Consider the following 27,257-nt stretch of genomic DNA (forward strand, 5'->3'; position numbering starts at 1 on the left):
CTGCTCCAATTGAGGGCTCCCGTGCGAGCCAGTACCGAGTGGCGGGACCAGGGCACCACAGGTGTGTACTCCATTTATATTCCACCTCAATGTAGCGTAGGCCCACCGTAGGCCCGTGTGAAACGTAATAAAACTCATGAGTAAGGTACTAATCCTGTTGAACAGAAGAAGAGCCGATACGTGAAACGAATTTGGGAAGTTTTAATTAATATGTTTTAAAAATATACGCTTTTTTATGTTAATGTTGGAATCTGCTAAATCAAAGTTTCAAAATATCAAAAGGTAGTATGTAAGTACTTAACTTACATCGTTTTATTTACCCTACAATATGATGTGAAAATATTACGGTAGGTATTTACGGTATTCCATTCATGAAAATCTGTGGCATTTTCATCCTATAAAAGTGCACATTTTTGTTCTATGAAATAGCGAACTTTAACATAATGTTAATGGTGGGTTAATTAATTCCCGGTGTGCTAAATAAACACCTGTGTAACTTCTCTTGTTAGTTTTTCCAAAGTACCTATCTGACAAATTATGTAGTAAGTAGTCCAAAATCTTCTCTGACTGTGTTTTTATTTAAGTAATGAATAATAATGAACACAATCAAATATAAGTATCGTTGAAATACCTTTTAAATTTTGAAACATCAGTGAAAGAGTCGAACAAAGGTCTCACAATGGGTACTATATAGTGCTTTCTACCTAGGTATTATTATTCGTTTATTCCTTCCTACATAAGTTTATGCCAAGGTACATATTGCCTAATCTAGTAATATTGCTATTATGTAATTTACAAGTTTACAACTCTAAAACATATTTCCATTAGATATCTAATACATTTCTTTGTTCGACAGATCGTGCAAGGATTGGTTTCGAAGATGGTTTTAAAAATATCGATGTATCTGTGCTGGCTGGCTGCGGCGATGTCCTTACCACCGGATAAGGTTTGTTACGTCTCGAATAAATGCATCCTGTCCTCATACAACACTCCCGTTTAAGCCAAGCAATAGCACCAATAACACCTCTAACTCCTTGAAAGGAGAGTTTGTTTTCCCTCGGCCGATATGCCGTTGGCCGGTGTATAGGTTTCACCTTGTTATTTAGTTCGTTCACTTCATTAGGGAGCAATTCTGAGGCGCTTTACTAGATGGAAGGATCGCACATATTAGTATGGGATTTTTGTAAAGCTTCTCGGTGCGGAATTTTGTTATTAGTGAGGCTATTGAGAGCCCACAGTTATGGATCAATGGTGGTGCAATCATCAAGGATAGTGTACCTAAAGCCATAGAACATCGCGGACTCGGGTGTACCCTCTCAGGCTGAAAATAAGACACTTGATATTACGCACATGATGACGTTTTATAAATAGGTAAGTATCGATAAAAATATCCGCAATGTATTAAAATAATATGTATCAACAGATTTTAACACGATAATTAAAGTGGATGATACACCCATCTCAGACAGATTCCAAACACCTAACTAAATACATAAGTAATATCATATTTTTATCAAACTCAGAGATTTACAGAATCGCTGAAATATAATCCGATACGCAATCCAATAGGATCGTTGGCAAAATCCGTAAGAGCACTTAAATCTTGATTTTATCTATCTGTCTAGAGATAAAATCAAATCGAATTGTTTTCGATTTAGTCAGAATAGCATTCATGTAGTTTGGACCGCTTCAGTGGGTGAATAAAATTTAAATCTTATTTGGACCTTCTCTGGTCTTCCATACGTGAATAGGTTAGGTTTATTATTCAATCTCGGCCAATACCTAGTTGTTTGTCCTCCAGGGATTCCGGCGAACCTCCTAGACTGCTATAGAGGCTACAATTTATCTAGGAATAACTCTACTATATTTTATGAAAATACAGGAAAAACTGAACCGGCTAGTCTCTTGGCCTAATCATGTATGTTCAGAAAGGTACCTACTAAGCTACTACTACCAGCGCGTTAGAACGATGCCAAATAAGGAATACACACACACATATTCTAAACAATACACTCGACTGAAAATCTGTGTAATAATGTGGTAATGTATTCTGTTGGCGGCGGCGCCTGAGTCATGCAAGGGCAGGCCCAGTTTGTGAGCGGTAGTACGTTTGAAGGTTTAGGATAAACCGATTACCGAAACCAATAACCTTTTTAGGACCAAATATTGTGTTATGCTGACCACTTTGTGTGCAAGATAAATTGACTGATTCAGTTTATATTGTACCTACTTACCTAAGTACTTTGTCTAAAGTGTAATAAAATACTGTCTTTCTATTCATGTAAACTTAGTAGGTACTAAGAAAGAATTTCCTGAAGCCAAGAAATGCCGCCGGTAATTTTCTTTCTATTATATTTATTTCCTAGAAGGAGATAATCTTTCCATTATCTAATATTAAGAATTTCTCCCTATAAACTTTGCAGTTTTCTTCAAAGGAAAAGCTTTGTGATGCAGCAGACTTTTAGTTGTTAGTAATTTTCAGTGAGAAAAATGTAAGGGTGATGAAAGTGGCACTCGAATTGTATTTTAATATAGATCTAAGTACATGAAATATATGTATTTCGTTGTAATTTTTTTATCGTGTCGGCAGACCAGGTTAGATGATACTTCCATAGCACCTTGTCACAAACAGTATCCATAAAATACCTAATGATCCCATGAATTGCTGTTAGCCACAAACAATGATATATCTCCAAAAGACGGATCACCCACAAACTAAGTTCGTACTAAACTGGTCGAGATATTCCGATGGCTAACAGTTCATGGGTCAATCTACTGTGGAGCAGCCTCCTATAAAGCAATTCACTTTCAGATGCGTCCGTTCCACATCATCAAGACTCGGAGCATTGACCTCAACAACGCTCACGGGCTGGCCATGGAGTCTCGCCTGGAGAAGGCAGTGATCCCCACGGGCTATCGACTGGAGTTAGAGCCTTACTTGGAAGACGGGGTATTTATTGATTGATTTATGTACCAATGTTCCATACTAAGATTAAACTTTTCCACCACGTTGGTGCACTAGCTAGCTGGCTAGATGGCTAGGTGAGCTGAATCTACCTAGAACCTAGACATGCTGAGGGCTAACGTCAGTGACTACTACATGTTGTGACACTAAGGCCCGGGTCTCCTATTTACTCCGTAGGTCGCGTCAAGTGTCACCACCGCCGTAGGCCGCGTCACGATACTCACTACGTCTACGCGCCAACGTCGGCGTGTGAGGGAGACCGCATCAGTACATTTCTATAGTGAGCATCGTGACGCGGCCTACGGCGTGACGCTGGACGCGAACTACGGCGCAAATAGGAGACCCGGGCCTAAGAAAATTAGACATATGTCCGTCGTTGACTGCACAGGATGCGCTGCAACTTGATACGTCACTCGGAGAGGCATCTCTTATGCACCCTATTAAGTATGACCTTAACTTCCACGCCTCTGCTACCACCAGACTAGTAAAATAGGTAGTAGCAGAGTCGTTTAAGTGTGCTATGACCTCTATTGATCTACCAAACCCGCCGCTCTTCTAAGGGTCCGTCTGATGCTCACTTGTCTTCGCAGGTGTTCAAGGGTCACGTGAGCATCAACATCACGTGGCTGGAGGAATCAGATGAGGTGGCGGTGCACGCCGCGCACGACATCGAGATCACCAACACGGAGATCCGGGCCCAGGCGCCTGACACGTGAGTCGAAATTCTCTTGTTCCGAAACCCCTATCATAAGCTTGAATGAGTTTTTACCTATGCATCGTGATTAGTTGTCTACTTATATAAGATTTGAGTAAATCCAAAATTTCCTCAATTTTTACGTGATACCTAACTATTCATTGCAATTTACGTTAAGCAATTCAATCACCATAGTTTAATCTAAAGTAATTAATAAGTTAAAAATAAGATGTTATATCGGCGTAGTAGCTGAGTAAGAAATCTGTTTAGGTAGGATCCTATTTCCGTCGACCAACTTCGAGCAACTTCTCGTGACGAGAGAATTATTCACATTTACATCAAACTCCTTCCATAGCTGTGTAGTGTAGAACAGCCTGTATGTATATGAGGCCCCGAGACTCGACCCAAAATAGTATCAAAGCCACTGTATTGTCTGTGCAATATGTAATGAGCAATCACACATGCTGCGACGTCGACAACTTGTTAGCTACCATGAGAGTAATCAGAGAACCAAGTAGTAGGTAGGTACTACCTACATAAACGTAACACAGTAAATAATATAACAAAGTAGGTATTATGAATTCTCGGAGCTTTATAAGTTGTAAGCTTCTGTAAAAAAAACTGAAAGAATTTTCAGACTCTTATCTTATTCTTGTCACGTTGTAACGAGAAAATATGCAGATGTAAAAAAACTATGATTCATAGTCTGAAAAACTGTAAGCTAAAGTTTATCTTTAATAGGCAAGTTTCATGGTCGATTGATGCTTGTGCAAGTAATTTGATCATGAATTACATCAGAATGAATCACTCGTAGCAAAGATTAATCATAGACACTAACAAGGAACTATCATATCGTAGTTAAACCAACACACAAAACGATAAACGGCGGGGCACATTATAGGCACAAACTTTACTCACAATGACACTTATGATAAATTGTACAGTGCCACAAACTTATCTGTTCCGGTGACAGCTCACATAAATGTCTAATATTTCTTAATTCTATAAGATTTTAAGTTTGCTCGTATCGTTAATTCGCTCTTGCGGTGTTAATAAACCCATGTAATCCTTTACAATATACAATTCATTAGTAAGTAATGAGATATGGATCAATTTAGTTCGCTCTCATCGGAACAGATAAGTTTGTCGCACTGTACTTATGTTAATTCTTGTGCTCGTTGTTAATGTATTGTTTTTTTTTAATTGAATTTTATGACATGTACTGAATATGGATCAAGTTATCTGAAATAAATGAATTTAATTAATTAATTAATGACTGGATAAAAGATTATTTGATGCTAAAAATCACGCTATCACTGTATAAAACTTGATAAGTACCTATAAGTTGATTTTACCCTACATCGTTTTATCTAGACATTGTAAGGTTCTAGGTCATGAACTTATAAGTAGCTAGTATACAGTATGCCATACGTATGAGTGCTTCCATATACCTAAATATAAAATGCCGCGCCCCCAACGTAACAATCATAAATTAAATCGACATAACACAACTTCAATGCCATCCTCCACAACCCCAAACCACACGACCAAACTCCACTTCCCACCCCCACAGCAAAGAAGTCCTGAAGCTCGGCATCCGGCGCGCTGACAGTGACCTGAAGAAGCCCGTCTACACCATCCGCCTGGACAAGGCCGTGCCCAAGGGCTCCACGGGGCACCTGGACATCAGCTTCAACGGCAACATGCAGACCGCCGTCACCGAGGCCTTCTTCAAGACTACCTACACTAATGAGAATGAGGAGGAGACGTGAGTGGAGTAATTGGTAGTTTTAGGACCTTGAATATCCACTGAGGGTCGAAACTGGTAAACCTTCGTAAGCTTTGACCATTTCCAAGTAGTTCAATGAGTAAGTGGTCTAACATAATACCTACATTTATTTTCTACAAAGATATTGGATGATCCGAACCATCCGTTATAAATCATTGTAGTTTTTAGAAGGTACTGGTTTGCTTGTGTGAGTTCAGAACTTACTCAGAACCCGTAGTATTGTATTGTTTAGCTCTTTGCCATTCTGTCTGACACCACATTTTTTTGTCGACATTATCAATAAGCCCCCTTTAGTACCCAGAATTTACTCCCTATAGCATCCTTCCCTCAATCCCTACAGCATAGTAGCAGCGACGCAACTCCGCCCCAACAACGCCCGGCGCATGTTCCCGTGCTTCGACGAGCCGGCGTTCAAGACCCCGTTCCAGCTGAGCGTGGTGCGGCCGCGCACCATGCTGGCGCTCAGCAACATGCCCGTCGCGCGCACTGAGGACATGTGAGACCGCATACTTACCCCCTTATTCATAGAAAAGTTACAAGACGTTTTAACTAATAAACTGTTTTGTCCCTCTCTGTTAAAGAACAAATTGTTCTTTGTCGGAGAGGGACAAAACAGTTTATTAGTTAAAACGTTCTGTAACTTCTCTATGAATAAGGGGGTTAGACTTCATCCTCATCACAATGCAAACAGCCCTTCAAGTGACGTAACTGTGCTCTTCTACTTATCTCTCATCCGAATAACCATGGGGTGCAAGGAGCCTACAAAGTAATGTAGCTGTAGTCCAGCTGCCGTCACACGGGTTTTTATCGACGTAGGTAAACGTCACTATATCAACATTCGCCATAAATACAATTGACGAGCCCTGTGATTGGTGGAAGGCGCACATAACGAGTTTATCAACCTTTATGCCGAACCCGTGTAGCGGCCGCAGACCACCATAGGCAGTCATGGAGTGGCAACTAATCAAACTGGCTAACAAGAAAGCTACCACCATCAGCCAACAATCAAAAACTGCTGACCAATGTAGACTAGGTGTCTTTCAAGGAATGCTACAAAATCTCTTTCACTAAGTTGACTAAAAAGCAGTACTCGGAAAGAGCTTACAAACAACTTTTATTCTACAATAAATGGTTTATGTTGGAATGACTAAGCTTTTCGGTTACCAATACTCTTTCGAAAACTCTGTTTAATTACCCTGTATATTGTAGAACCGGAGAGCCGAACGCGGTGTGGGACCACTTCGAGACCACCCCCTCCATGTCCACCTTCACCCTGGGCCTCGTCATCGCGGACCTCAAGCAGGTCGGCAGCCCCGCCGTCTACAAGGACGAAAATGGAAATAACTTGGGTAACTATACCTATGCTTTATACGGAACTTAGGGTGCTTCACCACCAGATATAAATATGCTATGCTGCGTTTGCGTGGCTATTGATGCGTTACCACCGCCAATCTTATTCATTGGTCCACATAGCGTACCACTGGTGGAAACGGATTCCTCACTTTACTTCACATCATCGCAGCAAAGCTGTGCATAATACCACATACTCTGATGGATATGGTGCCTATATCCATCACAGGTTTTTTTAACACTACGGATCCGGCAGAATATATTGGATGTGTAAGATTCAGTACCATGAACATCAGCAAAGCATTGCGTTCGATTGGGGGAAAATAAGCGATCCACATAATATATTATCTTTTACTGACTGAACCAGCTTTAATCTATGTTTCCTTTTCCAGAGCTCCGCGTCTGGGGTCGCCAGGAGTTCCTCCCCGCCCTGGAGGGGGTCCCCGCGAAGGTGCTGCGAGTGTTCGCCGAAGTCTCCAAGTTCTGGCAGGTGCCGCTCCCGCTGCGCCGGCTGGACCTGGTGGCGCTGCCCAACTACCAGGGGGTCAAGCCTGCTGATAACTGGGGGCTGATTGTGTTCAAGTAAGTGCAGAGAGTTTAGTCTAGGCATGTGATGTGATACGTTAAAGCGGTGCACTGCTATATGGAAACAATCAATGCATTGTCACCATTGTCACTGGATTTACACATAGATGCTGGTGGTGAAAGAGACTTATGCTATGTACCTACATTTTATTTCCCGCGTGAAAACCTAAATAAAGTAAAGCAAACGTTAGCATAGTCTAAATTGAAAACCAAAGTTTTTTAAGGGATATCATGAAATACTATTTAAGTATGGTGTTGCCCGCGTTTTTACGAATTATTGTACCCATTATCTTTTAATTAGCATTTACAAAGGTCTCGGTGATAAGGGCTTAATCAACTGCCACGCTGCAGTTCAAGGTTTACTGATAACTGAGTTTAGAAGTACTTACCTACCAACTATTGTAAGGCACTTAGCATACTTCTTGGTTGAGTTTGTGAAAGTTCAATCCGCAATCTAGGAATAGGTACTTAGTATTACTACTTAGTATGGTGTTACAGTCATGTTTTCAGATCTAATTCAGTGATCTGCTTTTGGACAGACTATGATTGCGTGCTGGATAGAGGCCTTATCACCAAGGCCTTCCCCAAGCTCTTTTCAGGCACTATCTATCACTTCCGGTCACAAGCGGCAACTTACCAGCCACTACATAATAACATACATATACTGTTTCGGTGGCTACGGAACGAATAGGGTGGTATGTCCAGGTGGCCGGAGGGCGTCCCATGCTACATGCTACACTTGTGAACGAGTAAAATTGAACATGCACATATCCGTGTTTATTTTACGTAAATGTTCACTGAGTTAGTTATTCAATCAGTGTAGTTGATCAATTATTACAGTTGGACGAGTTTCTTCTACCTGATAAAGTAAAGAAACATTCTTTATTAATTCTTGGAATTCAACACTACCAAAGAACTCTGTTAGCATTGAAATATTTTGCGTAAACATCCAACTAGTAGAACGAGTACTTTATCAGTGGCATATTTCTAAATACATAATATTAGGTACTTTACTTTAAGTACTTTTTAAAAATATAATTAGATGAGATTCTAGTAGTAACGTTGGATCATTTCCTTTAAGGTTTAATTATTCTTTCGTCTTTGGCCATATTATAGTGTACCTACTTAATTAGTGAGTAGGTACTTCTCACAAATGCCTTAACTTTTCGCTAACGCTGTTAAAGGTTTAAAAGTTAATTTGAATAAACTTTTATTCTTACTTTTTATGTAAACTCGAAGAATTATGCTAATGACGCCTCGTTGGAAAAAAATGTTACAAGTTGTTGAGCTGAAATGCTCCAGTTTTCAATAAATTTTTGCACGAAAATGTTACACAAAGTAATGGTTGGGGCTGTTGCTAAATTCATGGTTAATATTTTAAATGTAACCTTTAATAAATAAATAAAAATAAAATAAAAAAGCCATTTTTGTGTTGTTCTTTAGGTATAACATGGGGTTAATACTTTTACGGAAATTTCAGTCAGTAAAAAAATATCAGTGTTAAAACCTCGACTGGGGGGGTTCCTACGGTTCTTTACTCAATGTAATAAATACATCACCAGGATGATTGATATACATTATTATACACTCGCGAGGAATTAAAAAGATCCATCTGGTATTGCCGTTCCATACCTCATCGTCATTGGAACTGTTTCATTGCTCGCGAGTGTAGTTAATTATGGCGTAAAACCTCAGACTAACTCACTTTAACCTTAGACACGTAGTCACCAACTGATGCACATCTGAATCATTCAAAACTCTGCTGAATAAACATTATAATAAATTATTATCCTTGCCAGAATAATATTTATTTATTATATATTTAATAGTATGTATATATTCAAGTATATAAGTATGTTTTATGTATTTTATATTACCTATTACTAGGTATAGATTAGGTGTTATAATATTATTTTCCTGTAAGTATAAGTTATGTTTGTAATTTTTTTTTTTTGCACTCTCCCCTTTTTCTTATGTATAATTTCTCTCCTCCGAGGTAGTCTGGAAGAAATTACTCTTAGTAATAAGGCCGCCAATTGTACCATCTATGTTGTGTATTTCCTCGTGTAATTTCTGTGTTTGTGTGCAATAAAGAATTATCTATCTATCTATCTATCTATCTATCTGACTTACCAATTCTTTCACCACGGTGACTATAACCCTAACAAACCTCTAGTCTAGTTATAATTCTGTGCTCTAGTGTATGGTCACCGACACGCTTTTAAAAAAACTCGCAATGTTCACAGGGAGAGCGACCTATCAAGCCGTGGCTACCTGCAACTAGCCCAGGAGCTATCCTACCAGTGGCTGGGAGCACTCACCACGCCGGCCTGGTGGACCGACGCGCACCTCAACAAGGCACTGGTGGGGTACCTCGCCGCTGAGACCGCCTTCAAGGTGAGAGGAACTTGTGGTTTTGTGGTTTAGGAGCCTAAGTTTTGCGTATAGCCATGTTGCAGACTTGTGGAATTGCTGAGCTTTTTTATACAGGACTGGAGTTGTATGGTGATGATCGCTATTCGGATGAAGATGTGGAAATATTGTAAGCCTCAGTAGTTGCTACTGAGTAAATATAATGGAAGAAATAAAACAAAGTGATAATTATATCGCTGAGAAAATTTTGTGGATTTACAAAATGTGTTTCTTTAACCCTACTTTTACCCTATAAGTACTTACCCAATCTAAAAAACGCATTTTCACTTCCAAACTGCCAACAGATAAACAACGGCTCCGAAATGGAGGGCAAATGGCCGATGACGGTGCTCTACTCTCTCTACTACGAGTTCAGCAAGCGCTACCCGCACTCGCGGATCACCGGCATGAAGCAGGAGACCACGTCTACTAAGATCGAGCTGCTGTTCCGCATGTTCAACTATACGCTAGGTGGAGACACGTTCAGGAAGGGGCTACGGATGTTCATTGAGACTCGGTGAGACGTTATTACTTACCTTTAAACTTACCTATAATCACCTATCATCGATTGTTCTACACGTTTGCATACAGGTATTACAGGTCCTTTGTAATCCTTCCAATGCGGCACGATCCCGTTTTTTTACAAGTAAACTACTATATACTGCCGGGCGATGAAACAGGAAGGGATGAACCATACTGTGTGGTTCAACATTATTACTTTTACATAAGAGGGAAAGTAATTTGAAGCCTATGTATTATCGGCATCTGCAGAGTTATTATATGCACTTTCTAAGGCAACATCGCTAAAGCAACTTCTCTTGCAGCAAATTCAAGACGTTCACCGGAGACGACATCTGGCAGGCTCTGAACACGGCGGCGGTGGCTGACGGGAGGATCCCCAAGGACATCGACGTGAAGACCATCGCGGAGAGCTGGATCAACAAGGACCGGCTGCCTCTCATCACGGTGGAGAGGAACTATGAGAGCAACTCCGCTTTGATCTGGCAGGTGAAGTTATAGACGATCGTCAATATTTTCAGCTTCTAGGGTGGATTTTTTACATTTTTTTTCAGCAAGTACCAATAAATTATAATTAGTAACTAGCGTTACGTGTACAACGTTAGAGGTAAAGGAGGTATACCTCGGTTGGTCACTGTAGAAAACGGATTGGATAAGGAAATTCGGTTTGACAGAGTGCCCGGGATGCCACACAGGTAGTCTTATTTCGTGCACTCCTTACCGAAGCCAGTTCATATTAGCCGGGTTTTTGTGCTTTATGTCAATAATTCAACTTCGATTAGATTTCTGTGCCGGCCGCCTTTCTGAAAAATATCCTCTATTCTACTTGCTCGACGTAAAAAGGACCAGGCCATCATAAACAGCAACGTCATCGTTCCAGAAAGTGTACCTGCGCGAGCGCCCGCACGACGTGCCCGACGCGAGCCGCATGTCGTGGTGGGCGCCGCTGGTGGTGGCGCGAGGGGACCAGCTCTCCTTCACCAACACCACGCCAGCCGCCTGGATGCGGAACCACAAGGATCTCAACCTGATAAATATGCCTAGCAAGGAGCACTTCATTATTGTTAATCCGGAGGAAATTGGTAAGTGATGTGTTGTGAGTAGGTAGTCTACACGATTATCAAGAATTGTGGTAATGATGATGACAAATAGATTTTAAGTTATAATTTACTATTGCAAATAATTAGATTCATCCAGTCCTTAGAATGGTCGTATTAGATCAGAGTAGAGCGACAAAGTTTACATAGCAAACGTAGATAAGTATGTGATTGAGGATTATATTTGCAGCACCCATCCCTGTGAACTACGACAAAACGAACTGGAATCTCCTTCTAACCTTCCTACAAAGCGAGAACAGGGTTCAAATCCCGGAGTTGACTCGCGCCAAGTTGCTGCACGACGCGTGGAACTTGGCATACGCTGGGGAGCTCTCGTTTGCCACTGCATTGAACATGACACTGTTTCTGAAGGAAGAGAAACATCACCTGGTTTGGGACCCCGTGTTCACCATGATTGACCACATTGGGAAGCACATTTGCGAGTGCATTCATGCTAAATTCCAGGTATGTACTAGCTATCCATATACCTACCCAGTTCTGTAACGTAACTATTGCTTATGCACTGCTATGTCTTTCCAGTTTTCTTAGTAAAAATATCCTCCTGGCAAATCTTATTAAAAGGTGCCTAGCTACCTATCTATAATTGAGTAGTTCTTAACCCATAATACCGCGCACGACCATTGGAATCAAAACCTATCACCCGTAATCAGTTTTTGGCTACAAACGAAATAACCGATGACATATCATGAAGAAATATCGGGAACATTTATTTACGAGTATAAACATCTAGTATTCAACCAATTTCGCCCAGGCCTACGTCAGAACGCTCCTGACGCCCCTCTACGAGGAGCTGATGAAGAACGTGAAGGAAGACGAGGAGAACTGGAGGAAGAACCTGCGCACCCTGACCAAGAACTTTCTGTGCCGCGCCGGCTACCAGCCCTGCGTGACGGAGGCGCAGGAGCAGTTCAAGAAGTGGATCGTCGCTCCTAACCCGGATGAGGGGAACCCGTGAGTTGAGCTTCTACTAAACGTACGAATTAAGTGTGCACCTGAGTGACAAAATCCAGAGGTCATATTAACTAGCTTTGGCGTACCCGCCGTGACCCCTGGTTGCAGTTGCGTTTCATCATGTATGCTGTATGCTGGGCCTTTTTTTATTTTTATTTTTTATAATAAAATCCACAGTATTAGGAGGTACTTACATAAGTACTGTTGTTGATAAAATCAAACACCAAAACCGTAAATTACAGACTGTGGTGTTAAATATATTATGAAATACTAAAATTTCATTATTGTAGCGACGTTTTCTCCTTTGGACGGTAACTTTAAAAGCTAGACAGGGCCCATTCTTCTTATTTCTCATTAAAGTCACTAAATAACATTGCATTTCTTAGCTCATTTATCTGTCTGGAAATACACAAATTAATCTTTTCCAGCATTACCAGATAAGAAAGCGCTAAGTAATTAGTAATTACTGAGATGATTCTTATATTTTGTCAGTCTGCTATTAAAATTATTTTGTTTATTGACAAAAACGTGTTAACGATGATGTCGTTACTCGTTTACATTTAATAGATTAAATTTGCAGAAGCAATCTTAGTAATTAGTCCTTTGAAAGCCCATTACATTGATTACAATTTACAACCAAGGCGGCAAATGAATTTCGCTGGCGGGATTGGAACATCAAAAACATGACGAATCAAATTATTATATTTGGCAAATTACAAAATGTATGGCCTGTAGCGTCGGGCGTTTATTTTTTACTAAGACTATGGTCTTACGGGTCTTATGTTTTCAAACTTCCATTGTTAATTATGTTGTTAATTGTCACTACTTAAGGTATGCAACTCCAGCGTAGTAAAGCCTTAAAAAATGCCGGCTCGTTTATCCTTATTAAAAGGCTAGAAGACCATTGTTGGTTTTAGAATATAAACATAATGTAAAAAAGCGTACTTAGATTATATTATAAAGTAGACGACAATTAAAACATACAAATTTTATAACATGACTTATAAAGTCCGTAACAAGTGCACAACAAGCTGTAAATTTTCAGCGAATATCATGTTTCCGCTTCCACTTTAATTTCTCAACGGGACAGCAAAGATTTAATATTCACTATTTAAAACCATTATTTGCGTTCAGCATAACAAAACAAGTCCCCGGTAGTTCTACTAACGATTTTAAGCATCAAGTTGTAATATCCTCTATTGCGCTGTATTAAGGGCTTGTATTCCGACGGCCGACGTGGTATCGACAGGACTCAGGGTTTCTGAATACAGTGTAAGTAGCTGAAGCGTTAATTGGATCATTTATTCAGGTGTCGGGCGGGTTATCTTTGAATAGGATTCGTCTAAATAATTTAGTGTCTTTGAAGAGACTTGTTAGGGAAGGACGTCTTGTAATTAGCTTCAGTTTCAGAATGCCACTTGCTGCTTTGCTGAAATTGTTGTTGTTGCAGTAACTAAGTATTTATGATCCTATAACGGTATTGGTACATAAATATTATAACCAATTTGTTTGAAAGCAGTTTTAAGTAATTAATTACTTATATTACTGGAGGAACAGCGAAGGTAAATAATGCATGCGAAACAATGATTTTTGTATACAGGGTGGCCCAAAGAGTGACGTCCAAAGGAAAATGTTTGATTCCTTAGGTCAAGGGGTAGCCAAATCACCCCCATGTATGTTCAGCAATTTTTAGTAGTTTTGGAGTTATGATTTTTTTTCCTAATTTTCTACGAAAATCGACCTCAGTGTATTAATTATGTTTTATTATTTTTTTGGATAACTTTTTAAAAGTATTTTTTATTTGTGTCATCCTCTTAAATTGTTCTTTTAACCATAAAAGTTTCAGCTTCCTAGCTGTAATGTAAGTTAGTTATTTTTTTATCGAAAGTTTTAATTTTACGATCGAGCTAGACTGCTCTGAATTTTCAACTTGAAATTAAAAATTGAAAAAGATATTCTTCATGGTCCCTTATTAATTTTAAAAACTCCGCAAGGTTCCAAAATTACATAAAAATAAAAATAAACTAAAACTAAACTAAATAAATTGCTTAATAGGGTATTATTTGCAGAAAAAAGCCTTCAAAGGTACCTGGGTGGAAATTACCTGATTAGTTAATTGTTTCAGAAAGTTGAAATATTCCTGTTATATCATTACCAAGGACTAATTAAGTTAGAAAATATATCAAATTAAAGGGAAAATTAAATTACCTATTTACTAAAAAAAAAATTAAGTTACATTTTTGAATGTAAATTCTTAGAAAAATGTTTTAGTCTGAGTAGTAAGATATATGAGATAATTTTATTATTAATAATAAGTAAATACAGGGCAGGAGGAGGACTGGGCGGCCAATGACATCATGGCTGCAAAATATACCCCACTTTTATCCGTAATGTCAAAAATATTTGAAAAAATCTTCCAAAAAAGACTAGTACGATTTTTGAACAAATTTAATATAATAAAAGATCAACAATTTGGTTTTCAAAAAAATAAATCCACTACTATGGCGGTTTATACACTGGTCAAACACGTCACCAGCCTCATTGACAACCGGCAACCTGCGGTGGTAATCTTCTTTGACATGACCAAGGCGTTCGACTTCGTTGATCACCAAACTCTATTAAATAAATGTCAATATTATGGAATTAGAGGCCCAGCTCAGGACTGGATCAAAAGCTATTTGGATAGGAGAAAACAGTTTGTGCGACTCGAAAAAAATATTGACACAGCAATTGAATCATTCGATTCTTCTACAAGAGAGGTTAAGTTCGGTGTACCACAAGGAAGTGTCCTGGGACCACTCTTGTTTCTGTTGTACATCAATGATTTGACACAGATAACTTCCTACCAAACAACGTTATTTGCTGATGATATATCAATAATCGTTTCAAACAATAAAGACTCCATAGAAAAGGAAGTCAATGTAACTATTAAATCAGTAGTAGACTGGCTTTCAATTAATAATCTCAATGTTAACATAGATAAAACTACATACGTACAGTTTCAAAACTATAACAATGATAGAATACATATTGAAGCAAAACATGAAGATGTAACAATTAAAGAGTCAGATAATGTAAAATTTCTAGGTATCGCTCTTGACAGACACTGTAATTGGAAATGCCAAATAGATATTATCTGTAACAAATTAAATAGGTTTGTGTATGTACTATATAAACTTAACAAGATCTCTGGCCTACAAGTAGCGCTCACAGCTTACCATGGCTATGTGTCATCTATCTTAAGTTACGGTATTTTAATATGGGGAAATTGCACGGACAATGCATACGAGCCATTTGTGGTAGGAAACAAACAGACTCTTGTAGACCTTTATTTAAGAAATTTAATATACTGACACTGACAGGTATGTACATATTTGAAATTGGGACACATGTAAAACAAAATCCTGACATGTATAAAAAAGTAGGAAATGTAGTCAATTTTGACATTATAAATAAATACCGTCTTGTACTACCCGTAAATAAAAGTGCTCTATACAGTAAAAACTGTCATATAATGGCTATTAAAGTGTTTAATCAAATACCAAGCGACATAAAAAACAGTCCTATACAACAATTTAAATTCAAACTTAAAAACTGGCTTATTAAAAATGTATTTTATACAATGGATGAATTTTTTAAGCATACCATATAATAATTATTCAATTGTCAATCAATATTTAGAATTCGCTAACAATTATTTTATTTCATGACATTTGCAATTAAATTATATTATTATTATTACTTTATAGGTATAATGTATCAAAATGTTTTAATTATAATGTGATTTTGTAATATTGTGTAAATTTTTGCTTAATTATTATTTAATGTGAGCATGAGCATGCATGCATGCATCTGTAAATTTGCATACCGAACATTCGGTGAAACTTGCCAGACACTATTTTATTTTTTAAGATCTCATGTAACCATGTTTCTAGCAAATAAATGTATCTGAATCTGAATCTGAATCATTAAGCAATAGTTTATTTTTATTTTTATGTAATTTTGGAACCTTCCGGAGTTTTTAAAATTAATAAGGGACCATGAGAATATCTTTTTCAATTTTTAATTTCAAGTTGAAAATTCAGAGCAGTCTAGCTCGATCGTAAAATTAAAACTTTCGATAAAAAAATAACTAACTTACATTACAGCTAGGAAGCTGAAACTTTTATGGTTAAAAGAACAACTTAAGAGAATGACATAAAAATAAAAAAATACTTTAAAAAAGTTATCCAAAAAATAATAAAGCATAATTAATCAGTGAGGTCGATATTCTTAGAAAATTAGGAAAAAAAATCATAACTCCTAAACTACTAAAAATTGCTGAACATACATGGGGGTGATTTGGCTACCCCTTGACCTAAGGAATCAAACATTTTCCTTTGGACGTCACTCTTTGGGCCACCCTGTATAAAGGACCTGACTTAAATCCCTTTTTTCAGTGCTAAAATAATACAGGCAATGACACGTGGATCTTTTTCATTGCTGGCGAGTGTACTTTTATATTTTTTTACTTGAACTGAAATCGTCTTCATAAAGGTTTATTTAGAATGTAAACAAATTAATGAAATACAATATATAATATACTGAAATCTACAGAAATTACATATGAGAAAATATTTTAAGTAGGTATCTATAGATATAAAAATTGATCGTCATTCATCGTTGCGTTGAGTCACTGATGAACTTCTCACAGAATCGCCTAGCGAAGTGGATCGTATAATAAAGAGACGTTTATGAGAATTGACCTGGTTGCGAGACACTCGGTAGAAACACAGAGGAGGTACAATCCTTTTATTTCCTTTGACAAAGTTACTTCCGGTTCCTGGCTCGCTACAAAGCCCACTCAAAGCGCGGATTAAATAAAATACCCTTTAAAAGGTCTCATTAATGTGACTAGGATGAGAACTGGTAACAATTTCATAATTATGAAAAAACTCCACTGCCGCTTTGAGCTGAAACGTTTAGATACAGATCTGTATCATCATCACGACCCATTACGTCCCCACTGCTGGGGCACGGGTCTCCTTCCAATGAAGGAAGGGTTTAGCCTACAGATCTGTATATCTATAGTTATTGGTATATTATGTATTGTATCTCCTTGTACATAGGTAATACAGGAGGTATACGTAAGATATCTTATACTCTTAATCCATTACCTACCGAGTAGTCAAGGCAGACTGCTTCCACTTTTTACTGGTATTCAATATGTAGCCCGAAATTAAATGGCTAACAGCTATATATTTTCAGGCATATTAATATAAACAAAGATTTTTTACAATATATATCTTATAAACCTGCAAAATCATGCGTTCCGGCATAAATTGCAGTTAGGTAACTATATTTAGGGCCGATTTTTCAATGCTCAGATAGACAACCAGATAGCGTTTATTCGACAGATAGCGAAATATTGAATTTTTCAACCGTCAGATAGAACTTATTCGTCCAATAACTCAGTTAACTGGAGAATAAATCTATCTGCTGCTTGAGCCGCCAGATAGTGCTTATTCGATTGATAATTTGACATTTGAGGTTATTAAGTAAGTTCTTTTTTATGTTTATACCAATTCTAAACTATACAAGTGCAGAGAATAATCGTCTTTTCAATGGATATTTTCGTTGATATTGATGATTTGGCGATCAAAAAAGAGGTAGTAGGTAATGAACGAATGTATTATCCTGTTGAAAGGAAAGTCAGAGTCGTCAAAACGAGGCCTGATCATTACAGCATGTGGGATGCAAAAGAATTTCATCGCCGAAAGGCGCCAGACTACAAACATTATGTTGATTTATTTTCAAGCATTATTTTTTTTAAAAAGAGGAATGTAGTAGCACTTCCTTCATAATAAAATATTAAGGTACATTATAGTTTTTCATTTTATGATAAGTAGGTAACCTATGCTACATATACCTAAGTATCTAAGAGCTCCCTCCTGTTTGGCGGCATGATCTTCTATGTCCAGTAGTGGACGGCTATAGGCTGAGGAGAAAAGAGAGAAACCATCCAGTACTTGATAATAAAACATAGGTGTTATTTCTTTCAGTTTTTATTCATTAAATTTAAATTAAGGATACGTTGAATGCTAATGTTGGAGCAAATGCCTAACACCTTTTCTTCTACATCGTTAAATGAAGGAGCATTTGAGGGCCCAGCTCCAGTTTTGTACATCTCCTGCCTTTGCAGGGAAGACTTCTTCTTACGACTTCTTCTTCATTGTTTTTTTGATGCCCTCGTACTTAAATTAAAGGATTTTCAATGAGCGGACTGTTTATACCACTGGAGTTAAAAGAAACTCAATTTTCTTCCATGCAGACTGCATGGAAGAAAATTATTATTTGTTGCTGCATCGGTCTTTTTATTTTCTATGACATGTTTGAATAAAATTTATCTACCACTCACTAACACAGTAACTTCATTAATATTAAAATTCACCGAACGCTCTCTTTTTTGTGATTCCATTGCGATCCAAAAATAACAAATATAAATACCAAAATTGAAACAACCCAATAAACAACCAAACAAAACAGTCAGTGAGGCTTGTGGCCTGACAGTGACAATTGACTCTGACAATCAAAATAGTAGTCTGTCCCGCTTTAGCACTAGGTGTCTACATATACTTGTTTCACCTTTCCAGAGTTCAAGTAGAAAAATCGGTAAGATAGTTACCTATGGAATAAATCACAATTGAAAAATGGTTTAGCAACTACCAAGCCGATAAACAGCCAAATAAAATTATTCGCTAGATAGTTATTTGACCTTTTATCCTGGCATTGAAAAATCGGCCCTTATACATATTATATGAACAAATATACACTTACATTACAAACATATACATTTAACCGCAACCTTTACCGGGTAAATGGCCTTTCATTTAAAGTTAAGGGCCCGTACAGGGTGACGTGCCGCGCCAATTTTGGGTTTTCAATGCTCTTCACACAGCACACGCAGTGACACGCACACATGTAAGTTTGCACAGTGGGTCGATAAACTTTTACTCGCCAACTTTATTGACAATTATGTTCAAGTACATTTTGGGTGATTTTAGGGTAAGTAAGTATAATTCTTACTTACACTGGTAGGCACCAGGAAAGAGTAGAAATTAATAGGGGTGCCACTTTACTCTATACTCGGAACCCGATTAGCTTTCTCAAACAAATGTGGTATTTACTTGTAGAAAGGTAACTAAAAGTATTAAAGTGTAGATAATAAGTTTCGGGGATCCTCCAGCCAACTGAACCCCGACGACAAAGCAAAGTAAATACATAGTGTCGCAAAAGGGCTATACTAAGCCAAAAGGGGATGACTCAAGGGGTCATTCTGAACAACTTTTGTTCTACGAGATTTGCAAATTCGCGAAAAAAAATATTCGTTTTCCATGGTAAAAAGTCACATGTCCAACAAAGTTTCTATGAAAAAGGTTTTTTTTTGTTAATTTCGAAAACTCGTAGAGCAAAAGTTCAGAATGACACCCTGTCTTACTCCTTTTTACTCGACTGCCGAAGGAGGAGGGTAATGTTTTTTGATTGTATGTATGTATATATGTATGTTTGTCTGTTTCTTTGTTCCCTCCTGTAGCCTAAACGGCTTGATAGATTTTGATGTATGAGGTATTGTTAGAAGCGTATTGATGGCGCGATGGCTATAGGCTATGTGACGTTCCATTAAAATGTACATAGCGCCCTCTTGAGGACATAACGTGATGATCGAAAAAATAATAATTCAACTTTGCCGTGTAAGGTATCAAATGAAAGGACTTGATTTTCACATTACAAAAATATGCATATTGAAGGTATTTAAATAACAACACCAAAATTATTTAAATAAAAAACCGGCCAAGTGCGAGTCGGGCTCGCGCACAAAGGGTTCCGTAGCAGCAAATAAAATAACTTAACCAAAATTACAGTTAAATCAACCTATCTCAAAAACTATAAGAGATACTTTGATCAAACCAAAAATCGTTGAAAGAGTTAATTAGCATGCATCACCTCTATTTTTTTTAGAATTTTATACCCCGTAGTTATAAAAATAGAGGGGGGGGGACATACTTTTTACGACTTTGAGAGCTGATATCTCAAAAACCGTTCACTTTAAGAAAAATGTTTTATAGAAAACTTTATATCATTTTAAAAGACCTTTCCATTGATACCCCACACGGGTATGAACATCGAAAAAAAAAATTTCATCCCTCAGTTACATGTATGGGGGGCCCCACCCCCAATTCTTTTTTTTACTATTTAGTGTCATATTTTTGTAGCGGTTCATACAACACATATTCCCATCAAATTTCATCACTGTAGTACTTATAGTTTCCGAGTAAATCGGCTGTGACAGACGGACAGACGGACAGACGGACAGACGGACAGACGGACAGACGGACATGACGAAACTATAAGGGTTCCGTTTTTGCCATTTTGGCTACGGAACCCTAAAAATGATCATAAACTACCTACCGACGTAAAATTTCATAAAATAAAAACAACTAAAAAGTTACAAATAAAAAAATACAATTATAAAAAACCGACTTCAAAAAACCACTAAAATGTAAGAAATAATTTAGAATAGAATAGAATAGAATAGAAATCATTTATTTGACACACAGCAAAAAAAAATGAAAAAACAAAAATACAGTAACTTTCAAAAACAGCTAAGTACTTATATATAAAGAACTTAAGTAATAATTAAATCAAACAAAAAAAATATATATGTACCAGTACAAAACATTGGACAATATGCTGCGTGTCAAAAAGGCACATCCACTCAGCTATTGCTGCGCCTTAGAGGAACTCGAAGGACACAGCACTGGTGTTTCAGTGGATGCCCAGCGTGACGCACGAAACAAATACAAATAATATTGACAAAAAAACAGTTATTGCGCGAGCGACGCCGCAGCGTGATCACGTGTACTCCTGAAAACGGGATTTCGCACCGCCAGGGCAGAGAGGCCCGCCCAGCTGCGCTCGTCGCACGCGCACAGGTGCCAAATAGATATAACAAAATAGAAACAGAATAATTAAAAAAAACAAAACAAGACTTGACAATAACCTGTGATGCATTATTAATGGTGAGTGTGTGACAGATAATATCTTATAGGACTAAACCACTTTGCTATATACCTACCTACTTAGTTTAAACAAATACATACATATTGTGTACCTAGTGTGAAATTAAAATGTGAGTTAGTGAGTATAGTATAGTATGCCTATGTGTGAGTGTAATATGCTAGAAAGTGTGTGTGTGTGTACCTAAGAATGAAATAACATATAAATATATTTTTAATTCAAAATAATAAATAATTTAAGGTTTACACAAATTATATGTGACAGTACAAATATACCTAAGCAGGAACTGTTCTTTTTTGATGTTGGTGCGGTGACAAAGTAATCTGAAGAAATATGGCACCAACTTCAAAAAAGAACAGTTCCTGCTTAGGTATATTTGTACTGTCACATATAATTTGTGTAAACCTTAAATTATTTCTTACATTTTAGTGGTTTTTTGAAGTCGGTTTTTTAATTTTTTTAATTATTATTTTATTTTATAGTTTTTAGTTTATTTGCAATAATTTTTAATCAAAAGTAAGATGCAAATGATTCCAAAAAGTCCTACTAATCAATACGAATCATTCAAGCCTAAACACGAGGTAGTTGCTATATACCGTTGAGGAGTTCCCTTGACTGCCTTCCGTTTCCATCATCAGATCAGCTCAAGGTCACCATCATATTTTTTTGTTATAAGAACTATATTTACGTTCTTAATTTCATTAGAATCGCTTAATATGTGCCCAAAATGGAAATTCATACCCCTTTACCCACCCTTGGGGGTGAACTAAAATTCTGAAAAAAAATTGGGACCACCTGGGAGCTCAATGCAATACAACAAAAAAAGAATTTTCAAAATCGGTTCATAAACGGCGGAGTAATCGGTGAACATACATAAAAAAAATATAAAAAAAAAGATCCCGACGAATTGAGAACCTCCTCCTTTTTTTGAAGTCGGTTAAAAAACTAAAAACCTGACTGTACGCTAAAAATAAAAACATGAAAACGAGTCCCAATGTTAATGGAAAGTATCGCAGGCGGGGACCAACTTGACCGCCACTCAAGGCCGTTTTCTAAGTAACATTCAGCTAAATGGTGAACCCTCTGCTGGTATAATTTGTTTATATACCGCTTTTTCAATACCTGTAAGTACATTTTTTGGCAGCATAATATTTTTACTTAATTTTAGGGTTTCGAACGTCAAAAGAAAAAAAGCAACCGTTATAGGATCTCTTTGTTGTCCGTCTGTCTGACTGACTGTCTGTCACCGCCCTTTTTCTCAGAAACGGGTAAAGATATCAAGCTTATATTTCGCATAGATGGGGAGTACCCCATAAAAAATATTATGGCACTCCCTGTCCCACACAAGTAAATTGGGGCTTATATTTTTTCCAGTTATTTTGATGTGTATCCTTTTTTTTCTTTGTTGTTTTATATAAGTATGTGTTTCTTTTCTTTAAATCTGTATTTTTTTGTTGTTGCTGTCTATGTGTCGAAAAAATGTATCTTTATCTTCAAATCACGCCATCTATCGTTTGTTTTTTTTTGTGGCTACTGTCTATAGAAGAAATTCCGTCATTGACGATTTTACGTTACGAATTTATTTTTATTTTTACATTTTCGTGGAAAATCAACAGCATTTTGTTAATAAATAATTATTACTTATGAACACATAACAACTTGATGCCATTAACAGAATGAACTTAGTAAACCCAGTAAACCTAACACATCCAGAGGAAAAACAAAATCTCTTTCTCTCTCTCTGAAAAACATACTTAATAGCCCAAACTCGATGCTTTTAGCTATTAACATCTTTGAAATAAAATTGAGCCACCACCGTGTTACTGCCCTCATCAGATCCTCACGAGACCATACCTCAACCAGCACCAAGAGACTGTATTTTTGATCCCTAACCTAATGTTCGTGCGTATTGTCATCACTTAGATCCATTCGCTATATTCCTGCTCCTCATCAGACCTTTACGAGACTGTAATATCACGAGAATATTGCACACTATCTAATTTAATTTAATGTATTGAATATACTGGAAGAATTATGCTTCCTCAATTTCAAATCAAATTATGTTGGTGTCATAAAAGTTGAAAAAGTGCAATGACAACCAATGTGCAGTGATTTTGTATCTGTACACGATAAGATCGCGAGCTGTCAGTGCTGCCTAAACCGACGTGACCCTTCTTTGGAGGCCAGCGGCCAACTGAGTCAAACGTCACTTGTGTTTATGATTTTATAACACAGAAAGCCGCCATAGATATTTGTATGAAGATTTGAGGGAAAAAAATTGCTCAAGTTTGGGATTAATTTACACAAAATAAATGTGTGTTTATCAAAAAACAAGGTATTTAGCGCCTAGTCCAAGCCTTTAACTTTATAATATGATAAAAATCATATGAAAATTCTTAATAATTACGACACAGTTGTTACAATACGGGAGTGTGATTGACTGGTTTTTCTTGATATTCTGAAATTAATTTACAGTTATCCATAATCATTTACTTAAATTCGAATGATTCAGCACCTAGCTAGACTCTTCAACAACCTGTGTGATTTTTTTCAAGGCTGTAGAGCATCATTTACTACATAATTCTATGACAATGCCAACCCTCGATTCCCTATTGCAGACCCTTAATTGTTAATAATGTTGTGGCATGAGTACCAAAACAAAAGAGCCAATATTAAAAGGTCGGCGGTTTCATTGTTTATAGTTCGAAATTTAATAAAATTTTGATAGGGCTTTTGTTTACACGTGCTGCTCTTGTGTATAATTTGTTTAATATTTACCACTGAACATAATATATCCTTCCACCCATCTTCTACTATAGCTAAAAGATAAATAGCCACTATGTGATTTTACCTTCTAATTTCCTTTAACGTGAAACGTCCGTAGTCGATTTAGTTTCAGTGATCGTAACAGACCACTGAGGTTAAGTAACACATGGCACGGTCAGCTATTGGATGGGTGACCGATTTCAAGTGGTGGTTTTCTAGACGCTTCTGTGCTTCGGACTGCACGTTAAGCCGTGGGTCCCGGTTTCTGTTTTGGCAGCAGTCGTTAAGCCTAGTCAGAGGCATTCGGGTAGCTTTATTTAAAATAAGTTACAAAGTTGTTGTAAAATAAGACTTTTATTTAAAACTAGCTGTTCCCGCGAGCTTCGCTTCGCCTTAAAAAGGTTTCCCGTGGGAATTCCGGGATAAAAAGTTGCCTATGTTCTTTCTCAGGGTCTACCATATGTACTTATACCAAATTTCATTCAAATCCGTTTAGTAGTTTTGGCGTAAAAGAGTAACAGACAGACAGACACAGTTACTTTCGCATTTATATCTGCATTTATAAAATTAGTTAAGATATCTTCTATTAAACTTTTTTTTTACCGATAGGTACTAACCACTTAACTTGCGGTGCGAACGGCCACGGCTGTAGAAGTCAGACGTTCCGAAGTAACCTTATGCAAAGTTGAGGAGACGCAATCACTCAAACTTTGCAATTCTAAATTTTAAGTAGGCTCCTATGTCGACGTCCGGCGCAGTCGCGCTAAGATTGGCAAAGTTGGACGCCGCATATAAATTTTAATAGCTAATTGAATCCGAGTTTTGCCGACGTACTTACAACTTGGACGGGGGTCACTCTAGGTTGTGAAAAAACTAAGTTACACAGCGCTGCTGAGCTAACCACGACTCTATCTCATAGCTTTTAAACGTACGGATTGTATGAAAATGTCAGCGAAAAATTATCGAAATTTCTTTTGTTATTTTGTTCTTACGATAGAAAATGAGAAACCTTTGTATCTTTCAAACCTTTGGTACCTGTGTTTGGTACATTATTGACTGAATAACGTCCTTGAATACTATGAGTAATAAATAGGAAAATGTATTAAGTACATACAACCTTCTTAAATTGAAACCCGAATTTGGGTTTCAAGTCCAACATTGCATACGCAATTCGATCATGCTTTTAGTATCCAGACTAGCCAAGTAAAGTAGCCAGATATTCAGTTACGAACGCTTGGGCTTAGCTCTACCGTATCTGTAATTGCCTCACTCCGGATAGTGTTTCGAATATAGCCTGCGTATTCGTACCTGCCCCCCTCATCCCCTCCACCGCACCCGGGTAGCCCAGATTGTAGCTAATATGAAGTTATCGGTCGTAACTTGAAGTTTCCCTACCAACTAATAGCCTCATAAAAACTTGTAATATTTAATCAGAAACATGTTCTTAACTACGCTGAATGAAACCGTTTCCAACCCCAGAATAGCGTTTGTAGCCACAGCCACAGCTGCACTAGTACGAAACTTATTTATCCTTTGAAGAGAAAAAGGTCCATTCTTTGTGTAGGCCCAACCACAAATCCATTTATTACTAAGAAACGAGCTGAGCGGCTTTTTCCCTATCTTTCTGCAGAAGCCAAACTTTTTGCTCATACTATTTTTTCTCACAGGATCGCAAACCAGTACATCTGCCCGGTTTTCAAATGGGGAACCAAAGAGGAATGGGAGTTTGGTCTGCAAAGAGTCATCAACTTCCCGCCTTCAAGGAAGCAGAGTGAACGGACATACCTCTTGAAAACACTGGCTGGTTGCCCGGTAGATGAATCCAAGATCATCAGACTGCTGAACTTGACTCTGCTAGAAGGAAACGGCAACTTTACTGAGACCGATCAGTTCCTTATTCTGAGCATGCTGAGTGGAAGCCCTCAGGGGTACACCACCCTTTTCCACTTCCTGCACAACAACTGGCAGGCGCTCAAGTTGAAGTAAGTTCAGTTTTCTTCAATGACAAATTATGGGTAGGGATTTTCGATCACTCGACATCATTTAAAAACCTGATAAGTATCTGTATATCATTTAATTATGTCGTGTATAAAAATGGCGACTGATCAAAATTTACCCCGGATTGTACTAAGCACTAAGCTACAAAAAAATCAAAATAAGCCATGGTGTATGATTTAATGAAATGGTGGTTCCAACGTGGTTATAGTATGATTTTAAATAGTCATAAATAGGAAACAATTTTGCACCGTACAATTAATTATTACGTCTTACTTGCAGATACCTACAACATACCTAATTTAATTTAATTTAAAATAATTACGTCTTACATTTTAATAGATTGATGATAATTTTAATTATCATAATTGGACTCACCGAACTCATTTAACATTAAAGTGCCTAGTCTACGAATCTTAATACCGCAAATTAATTTAATACGCAGATTTCCGCTGTCTAATTAACCCTCAATTCTGCAGGTACACCAGCCAAACCACTCTCTGGAACAGCCTGATCACGGCGGCCACTTCCCAGTTCACCACCCAGGAAGGCCTGGACCTGGTCTCCAAGCTCCTCGTAGACCATCAGGGAGAATTCGGCTCCGCTGAACACATCATCGAGAAGTCCGTCAGAAACATCAGGGTCGAAGCCAAGTGGTCCGCCGAGAACCTGCCAGTCATAGAGAAATGGCTCGACACTTACCTCGAGAATGACAAGGAAATACAACGCAAGGGTTAGATGTTGATGTTGGTGAAACAGGTGTAGTTGTAAGCGTACTTTTCTATTGAAAAGAAAGTCTTTAGTCATTTTGTGTAATGCCAGTATTGTCTTTTGCTACTAAGTAGGTAAGTACTTCCATATACATCGTGGAAACTGTATTAAGTTATTTAAAATAAAAGTTTTAAAAACTATTTTCGTGTTTGTCTACTATAACTATTAGTACAGGAGAACAGACATACTCTTGTGAATAAGGAACATACCTAGTACTTCTGTAACTTATGAATCTATAGAACATCTAAGTAGTAGACAGAAAAGAAACATGACCTTGCAATACTT

The 27,257-nt window shown here is 37.6% G+C and overlaps 1 protein-coding gene across 1 annotated transcript; it reads left to right on the plus strand.

The window, feature by feature from the left end:
- Window positions 1-27,112, plus strand: LOC105386584 (aminopeptidase N). The gene is made up of 16 exons (XM_048622846.1): window positions 1-61; window positions 857-946; window positions 2,813-2,950; window positions 3,556-3,677; window positions 5,233-5,427; window positions 5,789-5,944; window positions 6,658-6,797; window positions 7,191-7,380; window positions 9,630-9,780; window positions 10,101-10,312; window positions 10,620-10,803; window positions 11,195-11,396; window positions 11,602-11,876; window positions 12,184-12,383; window positions 25,874-26,188; window positions 26,681-27,112. Exons 2-16 carry the CDS (start codon window positions 881-883, stop codon window positions 26,937-26,939), a joined length of 2,805 nt encoding a protein of 934 aa, XP_048478803.1. The 5' UTR covers window positions 1-61; window positions 857-880; the 3' UTR covers window positions 26,940-27,112.
- Window positions 27,113-27,257: the final 145 nt, after the last annotated feature.

Source organism: Plutella xylostella, chromosome 9, assembly GCF_932276165.1.
Source record: "Plutella xylostella chromosome 9, ilPluXylo3.1, whole genome shotgun sequence".
Taxonomy (NCBI): Eukaryota; Metazoa; Arthropoda; class Insecta; order Lepidoptera; family Plutellidae; genus Plutella; species Plutella xylostella.

What these genes read in the sequence shown, in the direction of transcription:
- LOC105386584 (XM_048622846.1), top strand. Translation starts at nt 881, where the DNA reads ATGGTTTTAAAAATATCGATGTATCTGTGCTGGCTGGCTGCGGCGATG. An exon ending in TGTTAATCCGGAGGAAATTG is followed by an intron (nt 11,397 to 11,601) that starts GTAAGTGATGTG and finishes TTATATTTGCAG; the next exon opens with CACCCATCCCTGTGAACTAC. An exon ending in TGGCAGGCGCTCAAGTTGAA is followed by an intron (nt 26,189 to 26,680) that starts GTAAGTTCAGTT and finishes TCAATTCTGCAG; the next exon opens with GTACACCAGCCAAACCACTC.